The 12330-nt window shown below is 48.8% G+C and overlaps 1 protein-coding gene across 15 annotated transcripts in view; it reads left to right on the forward strand.

Moving 5' to 3' along the window:
- The window catches only part of Mink1 (misshapen like kinase 1), a 48470-nt gene that overhangs the window by 27896 nt on the left and 8244 nt on the right, over positions 1–12330 (forward strand). For all 15 annotated transcript variants that reach the window (XM_047543433.1, XM_047543436.1, XM_047543441.1 and 12 more), the window contains exons 2-12: positions 3225–3290; positions 5182–5238; positions 5327–5452; positions 7091–7201; positions 7578–7668; positions 8103–8233; positions 8545–8599; positions 8758–8836; positions 9082–9257; positions 9689–9758; positions 10118–10340. In XM_047543433.1, coding sequence (XP_047399389.1) covers positions 3225–3290; positions 5182–5238; positions 5327–5452; positions 7091–7201; positions 7578–7668; positions 8103–8233; positions 8545–8599; positions 8758–8836; positions 9082–9257; positions 9689–9758; positions 10118–10340 — 1185 coding nt within the window. The remainder of the gene's footprint in view (positions 1–3224; positions 3291–5181; positions 5239–5326; positions 5453–7090; positions 7202–7577; positions 7669–8102; positions 8234–8544; positions 8600–8757; positions 8837–9081; positions 9258–9688; positions 9759–10117; positions 10341–12330) is intronic.

A 12330-nucleotide genomic window follows, 5' to 3' on the forward strand; every position in this document is an offset into this window, starting at 1 on the left:
ATTTAATTCTCTCCCCTGAAACCATAAAACAGACTTTTTACCCAGTCCAACTACCTCAGTTTGTGGGAGGAAAATGAGTCCCTAGACAATTGAGTGCTTACTGAGAGACAAAGGGCTAATGCCCAAGTTCTTACTAGAAAGCCACTCTGCCATGCTCTTTCCACCATACCAAACAGTTTCTTCATTAGTTCTGTGACATATAATCATATATTGCCACATGTCTATTTTGGATTCTTGGCCTGTCTCTAAAAATGATAAGGCGATATGCTTCTTACACATGGTTGAGCTCCTGTGGTGCCTAATTCAGGAGTTGCTGCATAATTAGTACCTAATGAATTTTAAGTGATGAATGAAATAAGATAAGGTTTCCTTATCAATTTTCCCTGATTAGGGCCTAGCCCAGTACAGGGCAAATGTAGACACATACTCAAAATATTCCCTGTTTGGTTAATGACGGGGCAGTTGTGAATATCAGGCAGAGTTGTTTGGACTTTCTTTCAGCAGTAGGGAGCTGTGCCAGTTCTGGGACAGAGGAGTGAAATGAGGAGAGCACTGTGCTTGCAGGATAAAAATGGGCAGTGGCAGCAAAAAGAGCTGTGGAGAGACAGGAGGTGCATGGGGGAGTACAGAAGGGATAGGGCTGACATGGCAGGTGCAAGAATTGAGAGTGAACCAGGGATACTTGAAGGGAGAGAGGACAGTGGTGCTGAGAAGGGAGAGGGAACTGCAGAGCTACAATGCTGGGGGATGGATTTTGTTGGGGAAAATGTGCTGCTGTCCCCAAGCAGAGTGGGTGGGGCCTCTATGGAGCATCTTTTGTGAAGGGTCCAGGGTGCTATGACCCACCACAGCGTGCACACTATCTCAGTGAATTCTCCAAATCACCCTTTCCAGCAAGCATGTTCCAAAATTGGACTTGAAACCCATTGAAAATCAATGTCTGAACCCAGCTTGTCTGACCTCAGATTACTTCATCCCTTAGTGCCTCCCAAACATATAGAAAGGAGACAGATTGGGAATTAGGATCACAAAATTAAAATGTATTTGTTGTGATTTTCAGAGATGGTAATGTATCACTGTACTTTTAGTAGGCCCATTGTCATTTTCCTCTTAGATCAGGAGCATTAAGAAAATCACAACCCTGAGTTCTTTTTTCTGTCTCCCCCCAATGCAGAAAAAACTAAAATTAGATTCAGGGAAGGACTTCCCAAACATGAGAGCTATGAGGTCTCAGAAGGGATGGACTCTTGTCTTGGGAAGATAGATAGATAGATAGATAGATAGATAGATAGATAGATAGATAATTTTTATTTCATTTTTGTACCAGGGATTAAACCCAGGGGTGCTTAACCACTGTGTTACATCTCCAGCCCTTTTTAAAAAAATCTTTATTTTGAGACAAGGTCTTGCTAAGTTAACTAGGGCCTCATTAAGTTGCTGAGGCTGGCTTTGAAGTTCCAATCCTCCAGTCTTAGCCTCCAGACCTGCTGGGACTACAGGTGTGTGCCACTGTGCTGGCTCTTGGAGAGATCTGAAGGGAAGTGTGTTCTCCTCAGACCTCTAAGTCTGGAGTTGTTGATAGACATGAGAACTTCTTCCACGTTTCTTGCAGTTCTCAGGTACAGACAAAACTCTTATTTGCCCTCCACCCCAGTGATGCCTCTTTCCTATGAATCTAGACAAACTATTAAAATAGTTTTTAGTAACTTCAACTGAAGCAAAATATTTGAAATACACCCTGAGGTTCTTGGCCTGGTCAGCCCAGTCCCCATCAGAGCCTGTAGGAGGTCTCCAACTTCTGTGTCCAGTGCCCCCTGGGGCAGTCTTGGCAGTTCTCTTAGGCTACCGAGTGCCAGGCCTGGGCTGGGTGCTGGACAGCCTTAGTGTGAGAGATGAGACATGGCCTTTTCTCCAGGAATTACAGACATGTGAATGCAGTCAATGCACTGTGCCATGTACTGCGATAGGGCAGGTTCAAGGAGCCAGGGAGCCATTCCTGCCTTCCAGTTCCTCTCAGAAAATGCACTGAGTTCAGTGAGGACATTCTCAAAAAACCTTGAGCCTTCTTCTGGTCTCCACCATGCCTGAATCCTGTTCTGTCTGCTCACGTCAGTGGATAAAGCGTGTTTTCGCCTTGCTTATGGAGTTTATTTTGTTGTTTTTATTTTTTCAGAAATCTTGTTAGTTTTCAAAATGAGGGAGAAGAGAGCCTTAGATTATGTGTGATCAGCACAGAGGCCCGAGTGTTCCCTGGAGAGTTATTCCTAGGTGCCATCCTTACTCTCTGCCTCCCCTCACCATCCCTTCAGTGGTGGAGAGGGACCTGCCCTTTCCACAGGAGCCACAGGAGAATGGACAGTGCTGGGGCCTCTCTCCAGCTTGTAGCTTCACCTGCTAGCTTCTCTGTCTCAAAAAAATGTCTGGCCTGGAGTGTGTGGGTGGCCTCCGCCCAGCCGTGGCAGCTGTGCCTCTGAGGCCAGGCTGCCCACTATGGCCCAGCAGACCCAGGAGCCTCTTAGAGGCTTTGTTCAGCCCTGGGCCCTCTCCTCCTGGCACTGCTTGGCTCAGAAGAGGAGGAACAGGGAGTTCTTCCTGATCGTTTGCCCGCCAGAGACCCTTTCTAACTATCATCTGTTCTTTCCCTCCCTGGAGGTTCTTTCACCTGCCCTGAAGTGCCTCTAACCCTGGCCTTGAAACCTGCAGTCTCAGGAGGACTGGGAAGGGGAGAAAAGGACCAGAGGAGAATGAATTCCTGCTGGTCCTTCCTGCACCCTGATAGCTTTCTTCATCCCTGCCTTTAAAATAAAATAATAATGATGGTAATTAATTTTTATTGAGCACACACTCTCTGCCAGACTCCATCTTAGCATTTTATGGGCATTACATCACTTAAAGTTTTCACTAGCTCCAGAGGTGGGTTCTTCGGCATCCTCATTCACAGGTGAGGGATTCAGACACAAGCTGATCAGTGTCTTGAAAAGCCATCTGGGCTCTGACTTCCATGCCCTGCCTGCTCCTTCTGACTTTTCCTGTAGAACCTGAACTCTGAACCATCCGGGAGCAGGACAAGCTGACTATCAGAGTTGCCCAGAAAGCCCCCCGGTGACATTCTCATATACTATTCATCATCTGATAGAACATCCCTCTTCTCTCCACTAGTGTCAGAGTCCTTTCCTGAAGTGTTGACACTGTTTTTTTATGTCCCTCCTGTCCCCATTCTGCAGGACCCTGCTGGAATCTTTGAGCTGGTGGAGGTGGTCGGCAATGGAACCTATGGACAGGTGTATAAGGTGAGATTCTAATCGTGCAAAAGTGTGAGGCCCTCTCAAATGGATGAAGCAGGTTCCAGTTCCAGAGATTTGAGGGGAGCTACAGGTGATTTTCAGAGACCGGGGGAAAAGAAAGGACCCAAGAAAGAGGAGAGCAAAGAGAACAGCAGCAAGAAGCAGGGCGTTTGAGTTCTCCTCTCAGTGTAGAACTGGTCTTGGGCGTGGCAGGAACAAGTCTGCAGCTGGGTGGCTATGGGACAGGAAGTGGGAGGAGCAAGGAAGGCAGTGGGGAACATATTTGGGTGTCAGAAGTCATCTGGGAATTCAGAACTCAGGCCAAAGGTGTGGGTTTGACTCCTCCCAAGACCACAAAGAGACTCAGGACTTGGGGTTGGTGGCCCTTATAGATAACCTTCTGCAGAGGGGAAGTGGCTTCTTGATTTACAGCTGCCTGTAATACAGCCGGAACCAGAGCTCAGACCTTCTCCTTATGAGTCTGCTTCTCTCCTGCACAGGAGTGGCATTTTCTCAGCCACTGATGGTACTTTTTAACCCAGCCTTCTCATGTGGCCTGACCACTATTCACACTTAGACTTGGGGAAAGGGAGTGGAGATGCTGAAAGTGCTAGCAGCTCCCCTAGAATACACAGCCTGCTTCTTTGTCTCCAAACACAGCACTTGATATTTTCACAATTCCCCTCTTTGTTTATCAGGTCACTGGGACCACTTGACTTTCTTTTGCCTTCCTTCCCTTGTAAGCCTTGGGAAATAGGCACCCTGCCCTGTCTCTTGCCTCATTGTTGCCATGGAAATAGTAGCTCTGTGTGCTTCTGCTTCTCTGGGATTGGGGTCTTGAATGGCTGTGGAGGACAAAAATATCCATGGGCTGGTAGTACCCAGGTCTGTCTGCACAGTGGCTGCCTTTCCTTGCCCTCCCCAGGAAGCCTTGGACTTTCCTGTCTAAGCCTTTGATGGCTCCTCCTAGGAATTTCAGAAGGATGGTGGGGGAGGATAGGATGGCTGGCACAGTCAAAAAGGGGAAGTTTCCGCCCATTAAGACTGGTGACAGAGCATTGGCTCCTATCATTGGGTCCCTGTGTCCCTGTTTCCCCAAGTTCCTTAAGATCCTAAGCTGTGTCTATTCTTTCCCTGTTGGCAGCAATAAAAAGCCTCGGGATGGGTTTGCTGCTGGTAGAGGCCTCCTGTCTAGAGTGGGCGTGCCAGGAAAGCACCAGGCACTCTGTCTCACATAGAGATGAGAGAGGCAGCCCCTCCCCCAGCTACCTCCACTAGAATGGAGAAGGGTCTTTCACTCCTGCTCTAGTTATCATCTGTGGAAACACCGAATCAGTAGAGCTGGAACAGGATAGAAGTGACTGTCACTCTCGAGTTTTTTATAGGACAGGTTTTATCTTTGTCGAGTTTCATCTTTGTAGTTTGGAAGTCTAGTCTAAGAAACTCTGTTGGCCACAGTGGCTCAGGAACTCTCTCTCCCTCTGCTGTCTATGACCAACATGTTTTTTATGTTTGTTTATTTTTGGTTCTGGGCATTGAACCCAGGGTACTTTACCACTGAGCCACATCTTAGTTCTTATTTATTTATTTATTTATTTATTTCTGAGGCAGTATCTCCCTAAGTTGCTGACAGTCTCATTAAGTTGCTGAGGCTGGTCTTGAACTTGCTTCTCCTGTCTCAGCCTCCCGAGTTGCTGGGATTACAGGCATGTGCCACCACACCCAGCTTATCTATGACCAACAGGTATACTAAGGCATCTGATCACAGTGAGGGGCACATTCTTCTAAGACTAGAAAAGCTAAAAGACAGGACCTCTCCCAGAATCAAGCCTTCCCTGTTGGTCTGTTCTCTGAGTATAGATCCAGATCCCTCCACACTCTCCTCTCTGTCCTACAGGGTCGGCATGTCAAGACTGGGCAGCTGGCTGCCATCAAGGTCATGGATGTCACAGAGGTAGGGAGCAGAACAGGGCAGAGGGTAGGCTGGACATCGATGGAGGGATATAGGGGTCACCCAGGCTCGCTTCCTCATGTTCTCCTAGGATGAGGAGGAAGAGATCAAACAGGAAATCAACATGTTGAAGAAGTATTCTCACCATCGCAACATTGCCACCTACTATGGAGCCTTTATCAAGAAGAGCCCGCCTGGGAATGATGACCAGCTCTGGGTGAGAAATGCCTGCTGCCTGCCCCTCCCACACTTCCCTGCCTCCCCTCAGGCTACTTGTGTGGAAATCAGGGTCAGTGTCCAGAGCCTCTGCCTGCCAGCCCACCCTTCAGTGTACACAGCCTCTTCTGTCTCTGGATCCAGAGGGACCTCATGACTCACATGGACATCCAGCCCTGCACACACACTGCAGCCTGGTGTCTGCCCCCATTTTTGCCCTGAGCAGTCTGACGAGCAGTAGAATATTGGTAAGGGCTAGAAGAGATAAGGGGCAGTTAATCATTCAGTTTTCCTGCCTTTAAGCATAGCTCCAGAGGGACCCTCAAAATCAGTGTCTATTAGAAACGACAGGACTCAGACCCCTCCCAGCAGTGCACAGCCTTTTTGGATAATTATTTTACCAGAGCCCACCCAGAATCCTCTTGGCCCAGAACATTCTTAAGAGTCATTCCCCTCCCTAGCCTGAGCACTGGTGCCAGCGGATTCTCCCAGCCTTACCCTTTGTGGTGCTGCACCCGGCCCTGAGGGGAGAGCAGCAGGCAGCATCGCAATGGCTTTTGGGAGTTTTGGAGCTCATGCCAGGCCTCCCCTTCCAGCAAGTACTTAGTAAGCACCTTCTGTATATCCTGTACAGATGAGCATGAGCCATGGTCCTGGCCTTAAAGGCTCTTAGACTTTCTGAAGACACACATTCATACACACAAAGGTGAGTAACAGGTTAACCTGCCAGATGTATGTGTGGTGGCAGATCATTGAGGACTAGCAGCTAGGTGCTAGTGGCTGGGCGCCCTCTTCTGGACTTATTGGGCACTGTCTCCTACCACTGTGTTCCCCTGCCCCAGATACAGGCCCAGACTCAGGACACATGCAAATTATTTCAATTGAATAGCAAATATACATGTCCCATCCTTTTTTTTCTTTGCAGTACTGGGGATTGAACCCAGGGGTGCTCTATAACAGAACTTATTTATTACTTATTTATATATATATATATATATATATATATATATATATATTTTTTTTTTTTTTTTTTTTTTTGGATTAAACCCAAGGGCTCTTAACCACTGACCTACATCACCAAATAAAATATTTTTTATTTTGAAACACGGCCTTGCTAAGTTGCTTAGGGCCTTACTAAGTTGCCGAGGCTGGCTTTGAACCTATAAACCTCCTGTCTCATCCTCCCAAGCTGCTAGGATTATAGATGTGCACCACTGTACCAGCTTAATTTTTTATTTTGAGACAGGGCCTCACTAAATTGCTGAGGCTGACCTCAAATTTACATTCCTCCTGCTTCAGCCTCCCAAGTTGCTGAGATCACAGTTGTCCACCACTGTAACCAGCAGGCAGAGCACTAGTTCATAACCATTTTGGATTTGGGGATCTCACTGAGAATCTGATGAAAGCATTGGGCCCTTCCTCAAGGAAAATGTACCTGCTAGTTCTTTCCTAGCTATGTTCCTTGTTCTTTCTCTCTTGATCTCAGGATGTTCTATGCCTTTTAGGTGTCAGGCAGTTCCTGCTGTCTGACCTAGATCAGTTCTGGCCCAAGGTCTCTGGTCCTCCTCCAGAGGTCTGGCAGGGGGCAGAGACCTTGCTTGATGAATACTTTCCCTTCCGGTGCCTTCCTGGGACATAGCTGGTGATGGAGTTCTGTGGTGCTGGTTCAGTGACCGACCTGGTAAAGAACACAAAAGGGAATGCCCTGAAGGAGGACTGTATTGCCTACATCTGCAGGGAGATTCTCAGGGTGAGCTCAAGGCCCCCTCCCCCCACATTCTCCCCCTATGCCACCCTAACCAGAGCTTCTCCGTGGGCATATACCATCCCCACACCAGGGAAAGAGAACTGCCCACTCTAAGGAGCATGGGGGCGGAGACAGGGTCCCAACCTTGGGAGCTCTCAGGGTGTTGGAGGAGACAAACTCCAAGCTCTGCCACTTTTCCACTTGTAACCCTGCAGCTGCTGGGGCCTCACAGGGAGGGAGCCACCAGGGAGCTCCTCCCAGGGCAGCTCAGTTTGTATCTGAGGTCTGGGTGGGGAAGGTCTACACCTTTAGCTCACCTCCTTGTTCTTTCTCACACCCTCCAACACCATGGCTGATGTTCTCCACTCTGCTGTCCCAGGGTCTGGCCCATCTCCATGCCCACAAGGTGATCCATCGAGACATCAAAGGGCAAAATGTGCTGCTGACAGAGAATGCGGAGGTCAAGCTAGGTACACTGGTCCACTGTGAGGCCCTCCCACTGGACAGAGAATGGGGGGCCCCTTTTCCCTCTGGTGACTCAGGTTCAATGCCTGTATGCTGAGGAGGCCTGCTTCCTCCTCTCCCATATCCTGCCCTGGGATGCTTCCCTCCTGCCTTCCACTGAAAAGCCGTTGAGAAGCTTCTCACCTGCTAAGGGCTCCCAGTGCTATGCAACTGTTAGAGGGAGACCCCTGCTGCCTGGAATACTGTCCCTTGATCCTCAAGATATAGGGAGGCTCATCAAGTTCTCCAGGATATTGATGGGGAGAGTGCTAAGGGTTTCTGACCACTCTCAGAGATGGGACCAGGGCTTCAGCTGCCTCAGATGCTGTGTACACAGGACCTGACTCAAGGGAGCAGATGGGGACTCCCTGTGCTGACATTCCCTTCCCCCATCTCACAGTGGATTTTGGGGTGAGTGCTCAGCTGGACCGCACTGTGGGCAGGCGGAACACTTTCATTGGTACCCCGTACTGGATGGCCCCTGAGGTTATCGCCTGTGATGAGAACCCTGATGCCACCTATGATTACAGGGTATGAAGTGGAAAGTGGGAGCATGGGGCCCTCAAAGGGCAGGGAGTAGATGGGCATGATGGGTAGGTTAAAAGTCCGGGTACATGAATAGAGGGGAACAAAGTGAAAATGTGGTGGAGTTAATAGTAAGGAATGTTTTATAGCAAGGAAATTATAGATGGGAAGACAAGATAATTTGGAGAACAGGGGCCTCAGGAAGGGGAGTGGACCAGGAAGGGATTCTAAATGGGCTGGAGATGACAGGCAGAGAGAGGTTACTGGGGAGAATTGTCAGGAATATTCACCTGTCCCTTCCTCTCTTCCCTCCTTAGAGTGACATTTGGTCTCTAGGAATTACAGCCATCGAGATGGCAGAGGGAGCCCCCCGTAAGTGCTGAGTCTGTCCTGGGTAGGATGGGAAGGGAAGGGTGGGGGACCAGAGAGTGGCTATAGGGAGGAGATAGTCCTGGGAGGTCATGTCAAGGAGAGGTCCTTTGGGCCCTCGGTGTAGAGAAGGGATTGATGGTGTCTCTTCTTTGTCCCAGCTCTGTGTGACATGCATCCAATGCGAGCCCTCTTTCTCATCCCTCGAAACCCTCCACCCAGGCTCAAGTCCAAGAAATGGTAAGTCTCTGAGGGTTTGGGGTCTGGAAAGGAAGGTCTCTGTGCAGGGTGACCCCCACTCTAATACCCTTGTGTGTTCAGACTTGATCTGCCCCATGGAAGAGGTGTGGGTGGTGACAGATTGGAATGTGGAGCTGCCAGGAGGAAAGTCAGGGTGGCTTTTGGGTGAATGGTCCACCCTCTTCCTCCTGCAACCCTCCCCTTCCAAAGGAGGCCCTCCCAGTGTGAGCCACCACTGTTTCCAGGTCTAAGAAGTTCATTGACTTCATTGACACATGTCTCATCAAGACTTATCTGAGCCGCCCACCAACAGAACAGCTACTGAAGTTTCCCTTCATCCGCGACCAGCCCACGGAGCGGCAGGTCCGCATCCAGCTCAAGGACCACATTGACCGGTCCCGGAAGAAGCGGGGTGAGAAAGGTCAGTGGACAGGTGGGAAGTGGTGGGTCTTAGGAGATACCTAAGCAGACCCAGGCTCTGCTTCATACTTGCCTCCCAGGCCTTAGCTCTCCTTCTCTAAGATCTCCTTTCTAAACTTCCAGCCCCAGATGGGTTTTTAACCACTTGATCTGAGTCAACCTCCCAAATGAGGATTGCCCTTTCACATCCTAGCAAACCTCACACTGAGTGCCTGCATGTGTTCGTGCATGTGCACATCTGCCCCATCCCACCTCCTGTGGGACCTAGCCCCCTTCTCTGTCCTGGCCCAAACCTGAGACCCTGCCTCCCACTGCTCTGGGTGCTGGTCATCCAGACAGACCTTACTGGTTATCACTATCTAAGGTTTCCCTAGTCCAGGGTGGGGTCTGGGCCACTCGATGAAGAAACAGCAGTGATCTCCTCCCCTGCAGAGGAGACTGAATATGAGTATAGTGGCAGTGAAGAAGAAGATGACAGTCATGGAGAGGAAGGAGAACCAAGGTGGGTTTGGCAGGTAGAGGTAAGAATTGGGGCCATCCTGTATTGTCTGAGGGGACAATAGTGATCCTTGGCTTTGGGGACTCTCAGTCTGGTGGTGTGGCACAGAAAGGTAGAGGCCTATATAAACTGATTCCCTGAGTGCCAGAGAGAGAGAAAATGAATGAATGAGCAAGAGGTGAGGAGGGGCGTGATTCAGGGATGAAAAGGGTGCAGGCTGGAATATTGAAGACAAATCTCTTGGCCCCCTGGGAGTGGCCAGAGGCAGACTCTATGGTAGTTAAATCACCCAGACAAGCACCCCAAGGATGAGGGGGAACAAGCAGGTTCTGACCCAGCGTTCCTCTGTGACACTGACCCAGCTCCATCATGAATGTGCCTGGGGAGTCCACACTACGCAGGGAATTCCTCCGACTCCAGCAGGAGAATAAGAGCAACTCTGAGGCTTTAAAGCAACAGCAGCAGCTGCAGCAGCAGCTGCAGCAGCAGCAGCAGCGAGACCCCGAGGCACACATCAAACACTTGCTACACCAGCGGCAGCGTCGCATAGAGGAGCAGAAGGAGGAGCGGCGGCGGGTTGAAGAGGTGGGGCTGACCTCTGCCCTGGTCCTATCCATGGTTCCATTAAGGCAGCAGGAAGAACAAGGATCGAGCTGAGTCGTCCCAACCCCAACCCTCTTCTCTCAGACTTTTCTTTCTTCTTTTAATTATTTTTATGTGGTGCTAAGGATCGAACCCATTCCCGCACACATGCTAGGCACGGGCTCCACCACTAAGCCACACCCCCAGCCCCCAGATGTTTCTACAGAAGCTCTATCTTCTGTTATTAGAGGCTCAGTTTCCAGGCCTAGGTCCCCACCAGTTCAGCCCTGTGTGGTAGTTGTACTGTCAGCGTCCTTTAGAGAAGAGATGACTTCTGAAAGGCCATTGCCATTCCCTAGGACAAGACTACTCCTCTCTTAGTTTCTGCTATAAACCTCTACTGTGCGTTTATCTGGTTCCATGAACTGACAGTCTCAGATAGCCAGGGATCTGTACATATAAGTGCTTGAGTGCATATTACTGTCAGATGTGCTGCTGATCTGCTCTGAACGTGAAAAAGACCCCTCAAAGTCTCCTTTTACTCTTGGGTTATTTTGGCTTTGATGTTTTATAAAGTACTCTTTTCAGTTTGGGTTAATTAGAGACGAGTGGGGGAAATTCATTTTAATTAATGGAGAATCTTTTTTTTGTACCAGGGATTGAACCCAGGGGTGCTTTACCACTAAGCCACATACTCAGCCCTTTTCTATATTTAATTAGATACAGGGTGTCACTAAGTTGCCGCAACTGGCTTTAAAGTCATGATGCTCCTGCCTCAGCCTTCTGAGCCTCTGGGATTACAGGCCTGTGCCACTAGAATCTTTTTGTTGTTGTTGTTGGTACCAGGGATTGAGCTCAGGGGCACTCAACCACTAAGCTACATCCCCAGCCCTATTTTTTTTGATGTTATTGTTATTTTATTTAGAGACAGGGTCTCACTGAGTTGCTTAGTGCCTTGCTTTTGCTGAGGCTGGCTTTGAACTCACAATCCTCCTGTTTCAGCCTCCCGAGTCACTGGGATTATAGGTGTGTACCACCACACCCAGCCAGAATCTTATTTTTAAAAAAGTAGTTTTCTATCTTTTTAACCAATTAAAATATATTTGCATGTACATACATATTTAAATTATTTATTTTACAGGGGTCAGAGAGTACAGATTGTTTTTTAAGTGCCTTAAATGAATGTATTTTTTTGTTGAATTAATTACCTAATTTCAAAGTTTGTAGCTGGGCTAAAAAAAGAGGAGGTAAGGAACTTATATAGTATTCACACCACCTATTACTCTCCCAAGCAGGCTCCTATCTCTGTTATTTTCTATAAGAAAGCCTGCTAGAATCTTCCTCAGTTTTTTATTACGTGTAATACTTGGTAGCTTGTAACAGAATCTGGGGTAACAAGGTATCTTCTGGAGAAGGCTGCCAGCAACCCATTGCAGAACAAGCACAAGTTCCTCCAAGTGTAAGGACCCCGGGGCTGAGCTTGACTTTTTGTTGTTGTTTTGAGGAACCCAGACTTATTTGTCAGGAATATTCTGAAAATCACAGGCAACCTGGGGCTATGGAGTTGTCAAGGCAGTTTCTTAAATCCAAAGGTTGTTTTTCTGTGTATGGCTACCTGGTGCCCTCTAGTGGCCAACGCCTGTCACTAGTACCCACTGTATTTGGACTCTGGGCAAAGGTTGATTTGAAACCAGGAGTTGGGGGCGCTGAGGTTTTTTGCTGATGAACCTTGGTTTTGTTAGTTGTTTGGTAGAGTAATGGATAGAGGAAGGTGTCATCCAGTTCAGACTACTCCAAGGACAGCAGTCAACTCTCAGCCTCTGGTCCCATGGTCCCATTTCCCCCGCAAGCCAAACCCTTGCAGCTCTGACACAGGGGCAGGTATGTTTGCAGAAACATGTTAAAGCTGTCCTTTCCACCATCCCTAGCAAGCAAGAAGACCTGCTCTTGCTGTTCATGGAAGGCTCCCCTTTCCAGGACTGTGCTGTCATCG

This window comes from Sciurus carolinensis, chromosome 3 (genome assembly GCF_902686445.1).
Source record: "Sciurus carolinensis chromosome 3, mSciCar1.2, whole genome shotgun sequence".
In the NCBI taxonomy this organism is placed as follows: Eukaryota; Metazoa; Chordata; class Mammalia; order Rodentia; family Sciuridae; genus Sciurus; species Sciurus carolinensis.